Source organism: Jaculus jaculus, chromosome 8 (assembly GCF_020740685.1).
Source record: "Jaculus jaculus isolate mJacJac1 chromosome 8, mJacJac1.mat.Y.cur, whole genome shotgun sequence".
Taxonomy (NCBI): Eukaryota; Metazoa; Chordata; class Mammalia; order Rodentia; family Dipodidae; genus Jaculus; species Jaculus jaculus.
In genome coordinates this window covers 102,594,388-102,613,776 of record NC_059109.1, presented here as the reverse complement: position 1 = coordinate 102,613,776, position 19,389 = coordinate 102,594,388, and the positions used below count along the sequence as shown (strand labels likewise).

Sequence of the window (19,389 nt, the reverse complement as noted above, 5' to 3'; positions counted from 1 at the left end):
ATTTTTTTTTTTAATGTGGATTCTTTCATAACTGAGGATCTGTTACTTTGCTGTGGTGATTTGTAAAATGACCTTCATAGCCTCATGTGTTTGTAACTGACTCTCAGGCTTAATCTCCACCAGCTGGTAGATTCTTTGGGAGGTGGAGCCTTGCTGGAGGAAGTGTTTCTTGGAGGTGAGCCTCATAGTGCTAGGGCCAGCTCTGCTTGTCACACTTAGCTCACTCTCTTGTCTGCTCCTCCCATGCCGTTCCCACCGTGATGAACAACACCCCCCCCACACACACACACATACACACATACCAAACTGTAAGCCAGAAATAATCCCTTTTCTTCCATGAACTTCTTCTTGTTGGTTGTTTTGTCCCAGTGAGAAGCTAACTGCTGTATTAGCACAGCAGTGCAGGTGATGAGGTACTGGCCTTCATTAGTGTGGGTTGTTACTCCAGCAAAGGGTCAGCGCTATTGGGATGCTAACACTGATCTCGCCTGGATGCCTACATTTTAAAGTTATGGTAGAGAATAAAACAAAGCTGGAAATAATCATTCTTCTTATTTTTCCCCCTAGTGGGATTAAAGACAATATGGCAATTTTTATTAAAGAAATAAGTGCCATAATATGCTGCTTCCTCACCTGGTAGCTTCTGTTAATTCATCAGCAATAAGGCCTCACTGTGCCTTGTAAGACTACTGGCTTAACACTGCACTTACTACAGGAGGAGTCCTCCTTTTTGAGGCTTTATAAAAATCAGAACGAAGAAGACCAATAGGCTTTGCCCTCCAGGCCTTTGGGCCTTTCTGACGTGGCATGTAGGGATTCCAGTTTGGATATTTGTCCATGTTAACATGTCTCCTCAGTTGAGTATATGATGTGTCTGTGGGAGTTAGACGTGTACTTTCTCTGAAGAAGAAATGGTGTTGCTGTAGAAGGCCTTCCCATGACTCCATCTGTCCTCCTTACTGAATCCTTCATTTCAGTGTCTCAGGATCTGCCCATCAGCAACATAGACACTGGATCCATTCCTAGACCCGCTCTTCTCAGATCCATTCCTTCTTACTCCTTGTTGCCCAGGTGTCCCCCTTTACTTGACTTTCTCAGATGAAGAGATTGTGTTTTAGTTGTTATGAGGAGGCCTTGAAAACACAGAAGTCAGTCCATCTTTATTTATATGCTGGATGGAATAGAATGATTTGAGAATAATCTTGTTACTAAAAAATGAATAAATGCACGAAAGTAGAGAAAGAAAGTACTGATAGAGGCAAGGCAATTCAGATTTTCTCCAAAGACTAAAAAGAGAAGCAGATAAAAGGTGACTTACACAGAAAGCCTAAAGTAAAATAATAGAAATATAACCAAACAAATTAGCTAACACAATAAATATAAACTTTTTTTAAAATTTAAAGCAGTAGCTGGGTATGGTGGCACATGCCTTTAATTTCAGAACTCAGGAGGCAGAGGTAGGAAGATCGCTGTGAGTTCAAGACCAGCCTGAGACTAAATAGGGAATTCCAGGTCAGCCTAGAGTGAGACTCCACCTTAAAAAAAAAGCTTAAAGCAGAAATTAATAGTGATGCTGGTAACTAACTTTATATTAACTTAATAATAAGAACCAAAAATTGGCAAAAACATAAGGAATTACTGATATAATTATAGGAAAAATTTTTAGTATCACCTTCCAGTGATGTGTTAAGCAAAAATAGATATTAGAATAAAAGAAACCATTCAGTTGGATGGATGTATGTATGTGTGTTTGTGTGTGTATGTGTATGTTTGTTTATACACACACACACACATATATACACACATACATACACACATGCTGTGACTGTTCTTTGCTTGTAGAAATTCCACTTTAGAGGATGTGCTGTTTCTTTCCTTCACCTTAACACATATTAAACATGCTTTAATGCTATAAAGCCTAGGAATCTCACATTAAACCTAGAGCTCACTATCTTGGCTAGACTAGGGTTGCAGTTTGAATATAAAATTGTCTCCCGTAGGGTCATGTGTTTGACCACTTGATTCTCAGCTGTTTTGGGATATTTGTGAACTTCAGGAGGTGGAACCTTGCTGAACACCTCAAGGTTTTATAGTCTGGCCCCACTTCTTGTTCATCCTTTGCTTTTTGACTATAACAGCAACGTAACAAGCCAGCCTCTTGCTCCTTTTGCCATGCCTTCCCTGCCACAGTGTAATCTAGAGTAAACCCTTTCTTTCTTTTTTTTTGTTTAAATATTTTTATTTATTTATTTGAGAGTGACAGACAGAGTAAGAGGCAGATAGAGATAAGGAGAGAGGATGGGAGCACCAGGGCCTCCAGCCACTGCAAACGAATTCCAGATGCGTGCGCCCCCTTGTGCATCTGGCTAACGTGGGTCCTGGGGAGTTGAGCCTCGAACCGGGGTCATTAGGCTTCACAGGCAAGCGCTTAACTGCTAAGCCATCTCTCCAGCCCAAGAGCAAACCTTTCTTTAAATTGCTTGTGGCCAGATATTTGTTCACAATAATGAGAAAATATCTGATACATAAAATTTATACCAAGAAGGGAGGCCATTTGCTGTCATAAACCCAACTGTGGTGTGTAGGCCTTTGAAACTAATTTGTTGGAGGAATATGAAACAATTTGGAACTTTGGGCTAGGGAAGCCCTAAAATACTGTAAGCAGAGAATAAAGAGCCCTTCTGGTGGGGTTTGGAAGATCAACTGGCCAAGAGAAATGTGAACTGTGGCAGCCAGGCTCATGAGTTTTCAGAGGGGAACAAAGATTATCAGGAACTGTACTAGAGGTAGCTCATGTGATTTTGTGGCAAAGAATCTGGCTGCATTCTGCCTGTGTCTTGAGAACTTGAATGAGGTTGGATTTGAATTTAAAGTAATGTGCTCATTTGCTTGGCAAAGAAATTTCAAGGTAGAATAGCATTCCATCTTTGGCATGGCTACTGTTGAGGGCTATGATCCAGCTCTACAGTGGGGAGCAACAAGCAGAGCAAAAATACATAAATGTGCCATATGACAAAGAAAGGAGCAAATTCTGAGTTTTCCACATAAAGGATACAGGTGCTGTGAAAGAAAGTGACTCTAATTGTTAAAGATATTAGGGCCATTAAAGAGAAGCCTACTGCTCTGTACTGGGACAATAGACAAGGTGCTCTGAAGGCAAGATCATACCCATAGAGACCTCTAATTTGTAATAATGATGCAAATTCTTTGGAAAGGAGAAGAAATCCTGAAGGGAAAATGCTGAAGGTGTTTCCTGCTCCTGGAAAGCCACAGCTTAGGGAAGTGTTTCCTCATGGTCAGCACTCAGAGGCTACTGCAGCTAAGCTTCATGGGGCCAAGCTCCGTCCCAAGTTGGCAGCAGAACTTGGCAGTATCTTCCATGAGGTCCTGGTTTTTTATGCATGAAAACTGCAACATTGAAGGGGTCATGGCATCTTGCCCCATGGTTTCAGAGAGCCACTGAGGTCAAGCAGTATAGCGCAGGGTTTGATTTCTTGAAAGAAGGCCCTGAGAGGCCATTACATGAAGCCACAAAGATGAAGCCTATATTGCAGTGGAGACCTTAGGATGTTGGAAATGCCAATCCCATGAGACCATCTGTCAATAAATGCACTAAGCTCAGTGTAGAGCTGGTCCTAGAGAGTGCCAGCAGCAGATCTGGAGGTTCAGGACTACCTAAGCCCTTTGGAGCCCAGAGGATTTCATCACAAGCCTTATGGAACAGCATGATTTGGTGTTTGTACTGTTGGTTTTCAGTCTTGATATCCAATCTTTCATATATATGACCCCATTCATCTCATTTGGAATGGGAATGTTTAATCTGTGCTATATACTGGAAGTATGTCATTTGGTTTTGGTCTTCTAGGGAGTCACAGTTAAGAGAGTGCCTTGAAGCCAGGTGTGATGGTGCACGCCTTTAATCGCAGTACTTGGGAGGCAGAAGTAGGAGGATTGCCGTGAGTTCGAGGCCACCCTGAGACTCCATAGTGAATTCCAGGTCAGCCTGGGCTAGAGTGAGACCCTACCTCAAAAAAAAAAAAAAAAAAGAGAGAGAGAGAGACAGAGAGAGCGTTGAATCTCAGAGACTTTGGACTTTTGAAAGGTTGAGACTGTTAAAGACTAGGGACACTTTTGAAGTTGAACTGTTTTTGTATCATAAAATTGCTGTGATCCTGTGGACATCAGGGACAGAATAGCACCAGGGACAGAATGTTGTGGTTTGAATGGAAAATGTTTCCTATAGGCTCATGTTTTTGAATACTTGGTCTCCAGCTGGTGGTGGTTTTTTGGGAAAGTTGTAGAACCTTTTGGAGATGGAACCTTGCTGGAGGAAGTGGGTCACTGGGAGGCAGATCTTGAGGTTTTTATAGCCTGTCCCACTTCCATTTCATCCTCTGCTTACTGACTGATAGCTATGTGATAAGTTGGCCTCTTGTTCCTGCTGCCATGCCTTTCTCTCTGTGGTTGTTTGAATAGATGGCCCCCAATATATTCAGTTTTTTATTTGTTTGTAATTTGCATCTGCAGCCACCTGGCTGGAGGCAGTGTCACTGGGCAGATCTTAAGGTGTGATGGTGGGTTTCAGATTTCAATCTAAAGATACGCAAAGTGTACCTAGCTGGAGCTCCTGAAGTGTGCTGTGTGGCTTTTGGCTTTTGGCTTTTGGCTTTTAGCTTGTACTTTCTGTCTGCTTGGTCCTGTGAAGGCAGGCCAGCTTCTTCTGCCATTTATGGAACTTCCCCTGGATCTGTAGGCTTCAATAAATATCCCTTCCTCCATAACTGTCCCTGGTCTGGAAGTTCACCTTAGTGAACCTGAAGCTGTCTGCTACACCCTCCATGATGGAAGGTATCCCCTTGAAACTATAAGCCAGAATAAACCCTTTCCTTCCTTAAATTACTTCTGGTCAGGTGTGTGTTCACAGCAACAAGAAACTAATAAAAATAGCTCCCCAGCAAGCCCTAAGGATCCTCCTGTCTCTGACTTCCCAGCACTGGAATAACAGACACATGCTATCACATCTCCCTTTCAGGTGGGGTGGTGGAGATCAGAATTCAGGTTCTCTTGCTCTTACAGCAAGCCCTTCCCTGAGTTATCTCCCCTGTCCCAGAACACATAAATTCTAAGCATGGGAGTTTGCATTAAGGGGAAAAGCTGTGGTGATGAAATCAATTGCTTTTTTTCCACAGATAGCAGTGAATGCCTTGCAGATGACTGCAGTATAATCGCTGGAGGGAACCTCACTGGTTGGCATCCAGATTCTGCTGCTGTATTATGGCGTAGAGTCTTGGGAATTCTTGGAGATGTTAATAATATTAAGTCACCCAGAATCCATGCCAAGGTCTTTGGCTATCTCTATGAACTCTGGTACAAACTGGCAAAGGTGTGTTTTGCTGTTACTTTTTATTGTAATCTAGGAAAATTGATTAACATATATCATTTAACATATAAACTGTTGCCTTTAACCACTGAGCACTCCTTGGAAGACTAAGTAATTAGAATTAGTATATTTTATTAGTAAATAATAAATCATAATGTTTATAGTTTATTATTTTATAAATGCCAAAGAATGATTTTATTTAGTGCAAAAGTTTAATATTAGTACAGGATATTAAAAACAGAATGTTAAGGGGTTTTTGTTATTCTTTTTGTTAAAGTGATGTTGGTTACATTATGCTTTTTGAAAACTATAAAAAACTACAAAGAATATTTACATCACCATTTGATAAAAATAACCAGTATTAAAATTTAGTCTTATTTCTGGGAATAGACATTTTAAAGATGCATAGAGTTTTATCCTGGCTTTCCCCCCTCCCCCCTCCCCGAAAGTAGAGTCTCACTATAGCTCAGGCTGACGTGAAATTCACGATGTAGTCTCGGGATGGCCTCAAACTCACAGTGATACTCCTACCTCTGCCTACTGAGTGCTGGGATTAAAGGTGTGTGCCACCATGCCCAGCTGTTTTTCAACTAAATGTACTTTTTCCCTGATACTACATCTATTTTCCAAAACGTGATTAATGTTCATACAAAATAGTTTTATTTAGTCTTCCCTAATTATTTGGGGCTCAGGGCCTCCACAGTTCATCTTCTAGGAAAACAACAGTACCCTCATTTTGTATATAGACCTACAACCACATGTAGTAAGCCAAATGCACAATTTAAAAGGACAAGAATTCTTACAATAGAAGAAAAACTTATAAATATTATGGCTTTCTCACCTGTACTTATAAACCTAATTAGAAATAGCTGTATTAGGAAGGCTGTGGAAGACAGTACTGCTCTGCTGTGATATATGGAGTGTCACTTTTACTTTTCTTTTGAGTTAGATACGGGATAATCTTGCAGTCAGCCTGGATAACCAGTCGTCTCCATCTCCTCCGCTCTTGATCCCACCACTCAGAATGTTTGCATCATGGCTCTTTAAGGCAAGTAGATTTGTGTTTATGCTTTTGTTGTAATTTCCTCTTCCTTTCTGAAATTGAGTTTAAAATGTGTAATTGCCCAAGACTGCATGTTTTGAAGACAGGCTAGGTCTTACTAAAACCATTGCATCCCACATCTTCATAAACAACTCTGCTGGAAAACTGAGAAGTGAATGAAATGTCAAAATGTTTTGCATCGGGCCTTGATTTCATCTAGAAACATTATCTCCTTGACAGGCCACGACACTGCCAAATGAATATAAGGAAGGCAAACTGCAAGCCTACAGGCTGATCTGTGCCATGATGACCAGGCGCCAGGATGTTCTGCCAAACTCAGATTTTCTGGTGCATTTTTACCTGGTGATGCACCTGGGACTGACCAGCGAGGACCAGGTATTCTGTGACTCCTTTATCATGATTGCCCATTGTGGTAAAACTGCATGTTGTTCTTTACAGGTATCAGGGCTTGTGAAAATGCATCATAAATGTTGCATTTCTCAGTAGCTTCAATGCATTCCCACACAGTGGCCACAGAGATCTCTAAATGTGTGAATCATGTTTTATCACATCCTTGCTTCTCATCTCCCCCCCCCCACATTACATTATGTCAGAATTAAGTCTGAATGTGATTCTGTGACCACATGATCTAATCTGCTTATTTTACAACCTCAGAGTACCATCTCAGCTATTTCTCTGGTTCTGCATTAGGCATTGTTTGAAGAAAGTGGTTCTCGTCAATTAAACATGTTTAGATACTGCTGTTTTAGTAGCATGCTTCTTTTCTGTGAAGCACTTCACCCATAAAGTAAGGGTCTTGACATTTCTTGATATGGTTGTATTTTAATTTTTTTCCAAAGAAATGAAAGTTTGAGTTAGGTAGGAACAAAAAGACCAATGTCCTCAAGGTGTCTCTCCTTCTCCTCTTCCCACCCACGTCCTCAAGGCATCTCTCCTCCTCTTCCCCCTGCACACCCCCCCCCCCCAGACCCTGGATTTAGAGTATAGGAGGTGGCTAGTTCCTGGCCTGCCTCCCTTGGGAGGGAGGAGAGAGGCAAATGGCTATACTTTTACCAATAGGGAAATACCAGCCAAGCAAATGATGTAACTGATTTGTACTTAATAGAGAATATTTTAGACTGCATTTGGATTTTACAATGGGGCAGTGGTAGAATGCAATGAGAGTTTGGGTCTTGAGACAAGAAATAATTGAAGTGTCTAAACGAATACAGATTTTTTCAAAGATAAGAACTAAGGTAGAACCATTGGAGATGGGAAGAGGATAGGCAGATTCAAAAACAAATTAAGGCATTTCATTTTATCAGTAAGTCTTCTTAGCCAACTAAAATTATGGGAAATGTTTCAGAATTTACCTTTTAAATTGCTCATACTTGTCAGTGAACTTGAATCATTTATTAAATACCAGGTATCTTTCCTTTCTGTATTTCTTTTCTACCCCTTGAGTGCATAATGTAGACATACAGGGTATTATTTTATACTGCTAGGGTGCTAAGAGGGTCATTCATGGAGCTGGAGATGCAGTTTGGTGGTGCAGTGCTTGCCTTGCATGTGTAAGTACTGGACTCACTCTTGAGTATCTTCTAGCTAACAAAAATTTTCATGACTTTTTGTTGTTTCAGCATGTGCTTAAACTTTCCAGTGCTTGAGAATTTGCCAGTATATTCTCTGCTACATGCTTTGAGCTATTATAATTGAGCTTTTTTTTCAGCAATGATTTGTACTCTCCCAGTACATTGTCCTTGTCATATTTACTCTGAAATGAGTAGCGATTAGAGGACATTGATAGAGCTGTCAGGGCTTAGACCCATAGCCTCATTTATTTTTTAAATAAATGTGTAAAACCAAACATCAAGTATAATTGTTTATATTTCTACTTAACTGTCCTACAGCCACCTCAGCAGGTGGAAGCAGTATTTTCAGAATGATGCAAAGTTGGGTGCATGGGAGATTAGGGGGTACAAATAGGGAAAAGAATTAACTTCTTGGAACTCACTAATTGTGGAACCAAAAAAGAAAGGTTTGTTTAACAGTACTTTTCTTTAAGGCATATTTTGCCAAGATTTTTAAAGAAAAAGTTATTTGGAAATAATGCTACTATAGAATATAGAAAATCACAAATAGTTGTGAGTTTTAAATCATTTCTGTTTAAATGTGTGTTGATGTGAAAATAAAATAATAAAACGAAGGAAGAGCATGTCATAATGTTACTAAAACATGATTTTCTGAATTATTTTCAAATTTTTAGATGCAGAAAGAGTGTTGAAATCATATGCTTAAAACACTTTCACATTTCAGTATGTCATGTTTCAGTTTAGTGAAGACTGATCTTATGTAGATTTGTTGCAAAATAATGTAAATCTTAAAATTTTGACAGACCAGTGTTAGTAGTAATCCCAATATCCAGACTTCTAGGATAAAACCAGGGATATCATAAATCTCTATTCTATAATCAGCCTATTGTTCAGGCCACTAGAAGCCTGAATTTTTATGTGGGTTTAATAGAATTTGCCATTTTACTTAACTATTGCTACTATATATTTTAGAAGCCCTGTCTGCCAAACAAAATTATCCTAAATAAACTTTATTCTTTTGCCAGAAGAGAATTACACAGAAAACCTTCTAATGAAAGAAACTTTTCTCATTTAAGTAAGAAATGTCTCTGGCTAATTAGTTTAACTTTTGGTCCACATGTCTAAATAGATCATAGTGGTTGTTTCAGAACTTATATGTACTTCTGGAAACACATGCTATATTCATTATAGAAAGAAAAGAAGGCATTTGCTACAGAGAATACAGTTAAATTCAATTTTTTAATTGGCCAGCTGTGCACCTGTGGCTGGTACCATGTCAGGGCTTGTTTCCATTTTGTGAGAGTCTCAAAGTTATACTTCTATGTGGCCTGGTACTAAAAGGATTTGTCCATGTAGAAGGGACTTCTTAACTCTTTCATTTTTTAAGATAAGTAATAGTGAACAATTTTTTAAAATTAAACCTTTACTAGTTTTATCATACAAATAAAATCCAAGTTATGTTTCCTCCTTTCACCTCTGGGTGGCACACTTGTCTGCTCAACCCAGACATGCAATTGTAAACTGCTACAAGACCCGGGACACTGAACATTATGATGTGTGTGCCATGGTCTTTTACAAAATACTACCTGGAGTCTGAAAGTATCAAAATTTTGTCCCTAGTGACTAATAAAATATTAGGTTATAAATAAAGCTCTCAGATGTTAAAAATCTTGTCAAATATAGTGCTGCTTGTTATAATTGGAGACTTTTAAGTTTAAAAATCTACCTTTGAAATAAATGTCTTATAGATTACCTGGTGTTTTGGGGCCCAATTATGTAAAACCATGGTTGTTTCTAATATCATACCAAATTCATTATGTAAACAAATTTAGTCATTTTCAAATAGCTAAGATGAAAAACATAGTAGATCCAAAATAATATTCTTGTGTTGTTTTAGCTAATTTTAGTTATCTTAATAACAATAATTTAATAAGTAAACAATGACCTTATCTTGTAGTATTTCTCACAGTCCAAATGCTGTGTGGGTTTGTGGTTTATTTTAATGATTGAAAACATACCGCCAAATAGATTTATTTTTTCCTTGACAATGGATTTTTTAAAACATTGACCCCATTACTGGTTCAAAATAATTAGGGTCATAAACACTTTCACAATAACTGTAAGTTTTGAAGAAAACTCTGAGTGACTTGTAGGGCTGCCCAGCCTGTTCATGAATAGGTCTTCCTGTTGGCCTCTGCCTAGCTGCTTTATGCCTGGTATGCTAGCAATGTGTGTATAGGGAAGTGAGGGTAGTGATGTTTGAGAATGTTTGTTTTATCTATCTATATGAGCACTGTTAGGTACTAAGATCATGTGGTATCCCATTGATTCTTCTCTGTAGTTCAGTTAGTTAAGCACTATGACCTGCTTTATGAATAATAAGATTTCAGAAAATATCAACTTTTGCTCAATGCCACATATTCAAAGGGTACTAGGACTCAAGTGCAGGCTTGGCTCATCCCATTGAGTATGTCTTTCCCAGTGATTGACAGCTAACATGTTGATCAAACACTCCTTGACTTGATCCCTCCCTTGTTTGTTTGTTTTTAACCTGGACACTGGCCATGGTCTCATCCACTTCAGGCTCCTTACATTGCCTACCAACCTGCAAATGTCTTCTCATTCTCTGTCATCTTTCAGTTTCTTTTCTAAAGCTGTTCTTCGTTTTTCTTAGTTTTTTGTTATGTTAAAGAAGCTTTTCACCTCAGTCTTCCCCAAAATATTTTGACATGAAAGGAGCTATGATTTGGATTTATTAAAAACATTTTCTATTAATTTCATGATTATTTAAAACATATGGAAAGATCAATATGTGTGAAATGGAAAAGGACAGTTGAGGAAAGGAATTTTATTTTCATGTTTGTAAGAACATATATCAAAGACTGGAAAGTTTTCTTTTCTTAAAATAAGTAAACTATTTTTTAACAATAACTTACAGATTTACTGTCTTAATGTAATTTGTCTGTTATACATCAAAGTTAGGTTCTCTTTCAAATGCAGAGCTTACAGTAATATATAATTATTGTTACAGATTTGCATATAAACTTTTGGGAAATGTGGATTTTTTCATTTTCATCTATAATGTTATATTTTCATAATTTGTAATGCAGCTAAAAAGCTGAGCCCTCTTAGGTAAAGAAGGGTGTATTCTTCTGGTCTGGAGCAACGACTGACACAACAAATTTTAACCCTAAAGCATAATGTTATAATATGGTGTGATATACAAAGTCTAATAGTCAAGAGCCTTAAGTCAGGCTGAATTTCAGTTTGGGCCTTATAGCTTCTTAAGCTAAGCCACTTGAGCTTGCTCTACCTTTTTTCTTTATCTGTAAGAGGAGGATAATTACAGAGAGTTGTTTGAAGACTTGGAAGTAAAACCAGTAATATGCTCAATCTGGAGTCGGTATGACAACCCCTCAGTTGGCATGAGTTCTTGTATTAATGCCAAGGACCATGAAAAGGACTGTAGCTCCAGGAACTTAAATGTATTTCATTTTCTTAATCCCTGATTGTATTTTTTTTTAAATTTCCTCATTTGTTATCTTACTTTAGGACATAATTATTTTGACTAGAAAACATACCTATCTACTGTGGAATTTCACAACATATTTTAAAACTTCACTTCTTGGGTCATGGGTAAGAAGTTTTTACTTTTCCTTTATATGCCTGTGATCCAGAAATATCTCTTGTGTATCTGTGGCCCTTGGTCACTCTGCCTTGAGGGAAGCCAGAATACTGAACTCTGGATGGCCCAGACTCCTTGCATTTGGGTTGGCAGTGAGTGCTTGAAAGCCATAGGGAGTGAGGGACATAAGCCAGAGGTAGTGGGTCCTCTTGTCCATGGAGGTTCTTCTCAGTCCCAGGCATCACTGCAAGCGGTAGGATCTGCCAGTACTGCCCTTCTCATGGTATGGCTGAGTATTTCTGCTTGTTATCTTTTCTCTGACCAGTGAGATTCATGCTTGGTTTGGCTGACACTGTTATCTATTCCTGTTTTCAAAATCTCAGAAGAATGGATTCTGTTGTCTGCAAGTAGGATCCTTGCATATCTAGTGACTATCATGTAGGGTTCTGGACTAGCAATGGATGATTTTCAGTGACTGCACTGGAAAGGTATGGTCAACACTATTTTAGTTCCTAAATACAGCTGTGGCATTAATTTACCTTAATTGGTTTTTCTTAATTTTAGCCATTTATTTTTTACTCATTTATCAGCATAATACTTATAATGTGAGTTTTGAATGAAATTTTTGCCACACTAACATTAAAGAAAATATTTTATGCACCATATATAGATCAATATTCTATCTTAGAAGTCAAAATAGTTCATGATTTTCTTAATGGATGTACAACCTTTACTCATGAGGTATATGATGGAATAATATAATAATAAACAGTGGTTTGTAAAAAGATCCCTGGGGCCCCCTCAGTGAGCATAAAACTCACAAGTGAACTATGAAATTAAGGTGCAGGGGTGATGCTTGTAAATTGGCCATACCTGCCTCTTGTAATAATCCCAGACAGCTGGATCATGCAGTGATATGCAATAATTGCATCACCTTTTCTTAAACAAAGAAATATTCTTTGCTGAAGATTTTGACTTATAACTTGAACCATATATATTAGATAACATGAATTTTTCAATATAATTAAAAGCTAAGCAGAAATGAGCACTCAGCTGGAATTAACATATAAAATTGGGAACCATGTTCATCTTATTTAGCTCATACCCAATGAAATAATTTTAATAGTTTTCTAAAGTGTTCCTTTTTTATTCAGATAGTGCTTTACCAGGTTCAGTTTATGCAGAACTTAAATTCAGTGCTAGCAGAATCAGATTTAAGTAATATTCAATTAAAAGGTATTTTAATGTGAATTAATAGAACTTTAGGAAGGTAATTTTTTTAAAGGCTTCATTTCTGGTTTTTTTTTTTAACTACAGTCTTAGTGAAGAGAGGAAAAGGATTAATTCTGAACCTACTCCTATTGTTAACAGTGGGTTTGGGGTCTTTAAAAATTATATTATTTATTTATATGAAAGAGAGAGAAAAAGAAAGAGGCAGAAAGGCAGAGGGAGAGAATGTGCACAATAGGACCTCCACCCACTGCAAATAAACTCCAGACGCATGTGCCATAAGTATCTGGCTGGGTCCTGGGGAATGGAACCTAGGTCCTTTGGCTTTGTAGGAAAACACCTTAAGTGTTTAAACACCACTAGGCTATCTCTGTAGTCCCTTGAGTTTTGTTTTTAAGACTTCAGGATATATAACTTCAAAATATATTCAGGATATGATCTTTGTGGGCAACATGCCTTATATTGAGAACTATAGGATCTAAGACTAGCTTCTACTTTGCAACCCACTAGCCATGGAGTTTTCCTGACTTCAAAGACCTTTGAGCATTTTTGGATTCTGTAATTTATTTTAAAACATTTATGTTAAGGGCTACACTGCTCTTTCTTAAATATGGAACAAGGTTCAAGTGTATTTTTGTGTTGAATGTTTTTCCCACAATGATAAAAATTTAAGAGAATGAGATGTATAAGTGAGGATCTGTAATATCCATTAACTTGTACAAAGGACCAGGTAAGTGATCATTGGAGTGTAGAATATCCTTATAGCTAAGTGGAGTTGAAATAGCTCATAGGGGAGATGGAATTGGGCAGGACTTTCAAAGATGGATAGAATTCAGACAGGACAAGAAGCTAGGTAGAATATCACTTGTCAGAGATACAGAACTTCTTGGACAATACTCAAGGAATAGTGACTGGGAGGGTTTGGATTTACTTCCAGGTATGCATGCAGAGATTCCCAGATGGTCTGGATTATTGAGTCAGGTATGGATATTTTATAAGTTGTCACTCCTGCACTTTGCTGTTATAGCTTATGCTTACTGAGTAGTTTTTAGCCATTGAAAAGCAGGGAGCTTTTGAAGGCTGTTGAGAATAAAACTCAACCTGACCAGAAAGATTTTAAGAAGCTTAAACCACTGTAGTGATTATGTGGGATGGTTTATAATTATGAGAGAATGCTGACAGCAAGAATAGAAAGGGAATTATAATAACCCAAGGGTAAATTAATGAGGGCTAACAGTGACTGAGCCACAGATGGGGTTTGCATGTATATGTGTGTAAATGTGTTTACATGGGCATTAGCATATGTACATATATTTGTGTGTTTGTGCACATATCTTGGTGTGTGTGTGTGAAATATTTTGGGTAGATATGAAATATTACTGAACAGCACTATCAGGACAAGACCCTCCTAGTACTGTTTTCATTGTTTAGCAAAGCCATAATCACTTGAAAAAGGCAAGATGAATTGAGAAAAGAAGGGGATAAGCACTGTAGGATGGAATGACTGTACAGATGTAACTCATCTAAAGGGGGAGGTTGTGGCTCAGTGGTAGAGTACTAAGATCCACTCCCTACCCCAGGCACCAGGTGTGTGTCCTCCAAGAATTTGTACCTGTTAGGAATTAGAAATGTGTGGGAAAGATTTCCAGGAACATTTTTGTCTCTACTTAAGAGAACACATTTTCTAATCCTGCTGGAATTGAAACAGTTTCTGTGCAAATTGTATATTTAGAGTTCTTAAAATAGAATTTCCAGTGGTCTCTGTTATTTGATATTTTGTTAGTCAGTTTTTTGTTTTTTTGTTTTGTTTGGTTTTTGGAGGTAGGGTCTCACTCTAGCCCAAGCTAACCTGGAACTCACTCTGTAGTCCCTGGATGGCCTTAAACCCACAGTGATTCTCCTGCCACAGCTTTGCCAGTGTAGGGATTAAAAGCATGATGCCCTGCTTTTGTTAGCCAGTTTTGCTACTGTTTATTTTCAAAATTAACTTGAGGGCTGGTGTGATGGTTCAGTGGTTAACGATACTTGCTTGCAAAGCCTGCAAACCTGGGTTCAATTCCCTAGTACCCATGAAGAGCATGATGCATAATGTGGCATGTGCATCTGTAGTTAATTTGCACTGCCAAGAGGTTCTGGCATGCCCCCCCCCACACAAACATATACAGTTTCTCTCTGTTTCTTTCTCTCTGCTCACAAAAAAATATTTTCTTTAAAAAAGTAATCTGACACTTAAAGACAAGCTTTTTTATTTTTCTAAATATAATTTTATTTATTTAAATTTACTTAATTCAGATGAATGTGTGGTTGTTGTTTTGAGGCAAGGTCTTATTCTAGCTCAGGCTGACCTTGAACTCCCTCTGTAAACCTCCAGGCCAGCCTTGAACTCACAGTGATCCTCCTACCTCATCCTCCCTCCTGAGGGCTGAGGTTAAAGGCATGTACCACTGTGCCCTGCTTTAAGATTTAATTTAGGATTGATGGAAGCTCAATGGTTATACTCAGAGTGATAAAGTAAAGAAGCTATTGTGTAATTAATGTTATTAACACCAGGTAAAGTACAAGTCAGATTAGCCAATTTTTGTCAAAGAAAATTATGTTATACTTTGTTTGGCTATCATTGGCCATAGAGACTTCAGATAGAGATTGCAGAAAAGCATTGACTAGAAAAGCTTTTAAAAACTTTAACCAGCCAGGAATGGTGGCGCACGCCTTTAATCCCAGGACTGGGGAGGCAGAGGTAGGAGGATTGCCATGAGTTCAAGGCCACCCTGAGACTCCATAGTGAATTCCAGGTCAGCCTGGGCTAGAGTGAGACCCTACCTCAAAAAACAAAGCAACAACAAAAAAAAACTTTAACCAGTAATTTTGTTTTGTTTTTGTTAAACTATTAGCCCAAGTCCACTTACACCTCATTAAGGGAAGTAGAAATATGTAGAAGGTGGCAGATGGCAGAGGGTTCAATTCTGTGGTTTAGCACATGTGCAGTGGACTTGTTTCACAGCTTTAAAACTGTAAGGTGATATCATGGGAGACTGATGCAGAGAGAAAGGAGTCCACCTTCGTGGCCAAAACCTAGATTGATTTCCCTTGTTGGATTTAAAGGCTTCATGCCTTTCTGTCTAGTGTGATGCTATAACTGAAGAGTAGGAAGTATGCACGCCCAGCCGTGAATCTTCCATGTGTTCAGTATGGCATGATGCACAAAGATGTAATATGTAAGCCTTCTCATATTTCAGTAGAGAACATGTTCGCTGCTCTGAGATTTCAATCTGAAAATAGACTACTGTGGTCTTTCCCAAGGCCTAAGTCACCAGAACCTTCCTTGGAGTCACTGGGGAGCGTTTTGTCTTTTCCTAGACAGAGTAAATGTAAATGTGCTGAGTGGTAAACACTGGGAGAGAATGAAGACCTCCCTTTGAGCCTGACCATTCCACATCCCCCGCCATTAAGAAAAACGTAGAATGATCTGGTTAGTTCAAGTAAACGTGCAGATGATCTGAGATGTGTTTTGTCTGGAAGTTCAACTTTATGTTTGTGGCCTGCGGCTGCAAAGTTCAAGGCACTGGGTGGAGTACTGGAGCAAACAGGGGCCAGGTTCCACACTCATTGGGCCCTGCATTGCAGCTGCTGCGAGGGATGATGGCTGAGAGGACAGCTTGAATGGTGGGGGAGAGCTAGCGCATGGTCCCAGAGCTATCTGCACAAGTCTAAGCTCTGCAATGGAAAAGATTCTGAGCCAGCACTGAAGACTTCCTAGTGCAGCTTTCTGTTCAAGTGTGGTAGTGGCTGATTCTGAGAAGGTTAGCCTCTCCAGCTTCAAAGTGCTCTCCATCTCTCCCAGACTGCCTATGGAAAAGGGAAATCTGGCCACAGCTTATGTCCTGGCCTCACACAAGTAGCTGTACCCATGAGTCAGCAACCACATGGCCTTTTTTGTTTTGAGCTGCTGAGTCCATGAAATGGGTTCCTAATGGCTCTCTCTCTGGTCTTTCCTATGTAAGGACCTAGTCCTTCAGTTCTTGCTGGTACATTCACTGTAGGGGCTTCTCCTGAACCTTGGAATATAGCTTGTTGGCCTGCAGGATCATCTTTTCGAGGTTTTTAAGAAATTTCTCATTTTTCTCTAGAGAGAGGCACTGGCAGTTGGGGATAGCCTCTGGCAGCATTACCAGTAGTAAAGTTGTACTTGAAAGGCAGGCATCATATTGTACACCTTTACTTCCAGCACTCAGGAGGCAGAGGTAGGAGAGGAGGATTCATGTGAGTTTAAGGCTTGCCTGGAGCTGCAGAGTGAGTTCAGTGAGACCTTACCTCAAAAAAAAAAAAAAAAAAGGGGGGGGGGAAGGAAAGGAGGAAGGAAGGAGAAAGAAAGGAAAGAAAAAGAAACTTCTTTCACTCTTGTCTGGAGGGGAATAATTGTTGACTACAAGAAATTTTAAGTCATGACTGGTTTATAATCCATAAAGGATATGTTTGGCTACAAGGAAAGAAAAGCATTTTAAATGGCAGGTTTTCTTTCTGTGAGAAAGTACTCTCCTTATGGGGAATAATCACTTTGTTGATTTCTTTTATTGCATAACAGTGGTAGTAGTAGTGTGGTGATTGCAGATTGTTTAGCTATTAATGCTATTTACTGGAACACATTTTAGAAAGAACATTGTTTTCTAAAGAAACAATATTAACACCAGTTTTCCTTTTGTTCTCCTATGGAAAAATATTCTCTGGTAGGTAGTTTGTGGGGTAGATAAATTTGAGCAAAAGAGAACCTTTCAGTAACAGGACATAACATTAAAATACCTGTTTTTCCCCATACTGGAGTCTTAGTTGAACACATGCCACATGGTCCTTTTGTCAAGACCTAATGCCATGTGTCATCTAGTCGGTTCTCTCCTGGGTCCCCATGACATAGTCACTGTCCCCTTGCAGAACCTGTGTGAAGTAGCCTACCTTTACCCCCACCATAGGCAGCTGTCATTACTGAAAGCAGACACCTTGTTCACTTCATTGACATGGCACTGTTGATCCATTTAGCACTCAAGAAATTTGTTAACATCTTAAACTGTCTTTGTATAAAATTGTCTGGATAATTCAGCTTTAATTTTAGATTTTTTTTTATATGGGTGGGCTTTAAATCAAGCCAACTCCCAATTCTTATTTTTTAATTAAGTCTAGAAAGTTAAATGAGATTATGATGATAAATTTAATAAAATGTATGGGGCTTTGGGATTTCTATAATATGTTCAGATATGATGTCTATTGACTTTGTTAGAATATTATGGGAATGCTGCATTTCCATTTCCATTTCCATTTTATGTGTTCAAAAGGTAAAGTATATGTCAAGGGTCATGTAGCAAATTAGTACCATCTTCCATCTTCCTTCAAAGACCTGCTCTTCTTTCTTTGTTATTCCCTACAACATTTCCTTCAGAACACCTTTGTTTAGATAAAAAGTACTTCTTGAGCTAGAGAGATGACTTAGCAGTTAAGGCATTTGCCTGCAAAGCCAAAGGACCCCAGTTCGATTCCCCAGGACCTACTTAAGCCATATGTACAAGGTAACACATGTGTCTAGAGTTTGTTTACAGTGGCTGGAGACCTGACATGCCCATTCTCATTCTCTCTCTCTCTCTCTCTCTCTGTCAAATAAATAAATAAAATTATTTTTTAAAATTACTTCTTAAATTCAAAAAGCATATTTCATTATAAGCAAATTAAAAACCACAGGTATATAGCAGGCATTACTAGAATTTGAAGCAAGGAGCTACTTACCAGTGTTGAGAGGTGAATTGATGATCTGGTCCTTCTGTGGTGGATTCTTATGGGGTGGGTTTTCTGTCCTCTGATGGCAGAGTAGATGAAAGTGCAGCTGTGTATAGATTGCTGCTGTTTTAGCCTAAGTGTCTCCATAAGCCAGACAATAGAATTGGCGTCTCCTATTTCAGCCATTACTTTTTGTGTGTGTATATGTGGATGCATACACCTGGGTGCACATGCCTGTAGAGACCAGAGGTCAACAATGGTATCTTCCTCAGTCATTCTTCACTTTATTTACCACTTCAGGTCTGTCATTTGAACCCAAAACTTGTTGGTTCCATTACTCTAAGTAGCCATTTGCTCCCTCCCCATCCTGTTTCAGCCTCCCAGCACTGGGATTAGCAACAAACTTGAGAGCATAGCTTAAAAAATACTGTTTGCATTGTTAAATGTTATGCTAGCCAAATGAGGTGAAAAATGGATTCCCATTTCAGAGCTAAGTCACATCCTCAAAACTGCATTATGCTCTATGTTATAGAAAACCTCAAATGGTGCTTCATTGACCCTGAAATGACATTGACAGAGGTAAATGCTTGTGATTGTGTCTATAGCTTGCTACTAGCAGTGGCTATAGGCCTTGACTGATTTCCTCCTCTTTCTGTAATGTGAAGCCATTGAATGTAGATCTTTTGTATCTTTTTCTTTTCCAAGCTTTTATGGTTCCAGAGGAATAAATAAATATCTTGTTGAAGTTTAGTAAGGGTGT

General features: G+C 38.7%; 1 protein-coding gene across 4 annotated transcripts in view; it reads left to right on the top strand.

Annotated features, from left to right (window-relative positions):
• Positions 1–19,389, top strand: part of Ralgapa2 (Ral GTPase activating protein catalytic subunit alpha 2) — a 366,249-nt gene that overhangs the window by 172,564 nt on the left and 174,296 nt on the right. For all 4 annotated transcript variants that reach the window (XM_045156189.1, XM_045156188.1, XR_006638510.1 and 1 more), the window contains 3 exons: positions 5,190–5,383; positions 6,330–6,428; positions 6,663–6,818. In XM_045156189.1, the coding sequence (XP_045012124.1) occupies positions 5,190–5,383; positions 6,330–6,428; positions 6,663–6,818 (449 nt within the window). The remainder of the gene's footprint in view (positions 1–5,189; positions 5,384–6,329; positions 6,429–6,662; positions 6,819–19,389) is intronic.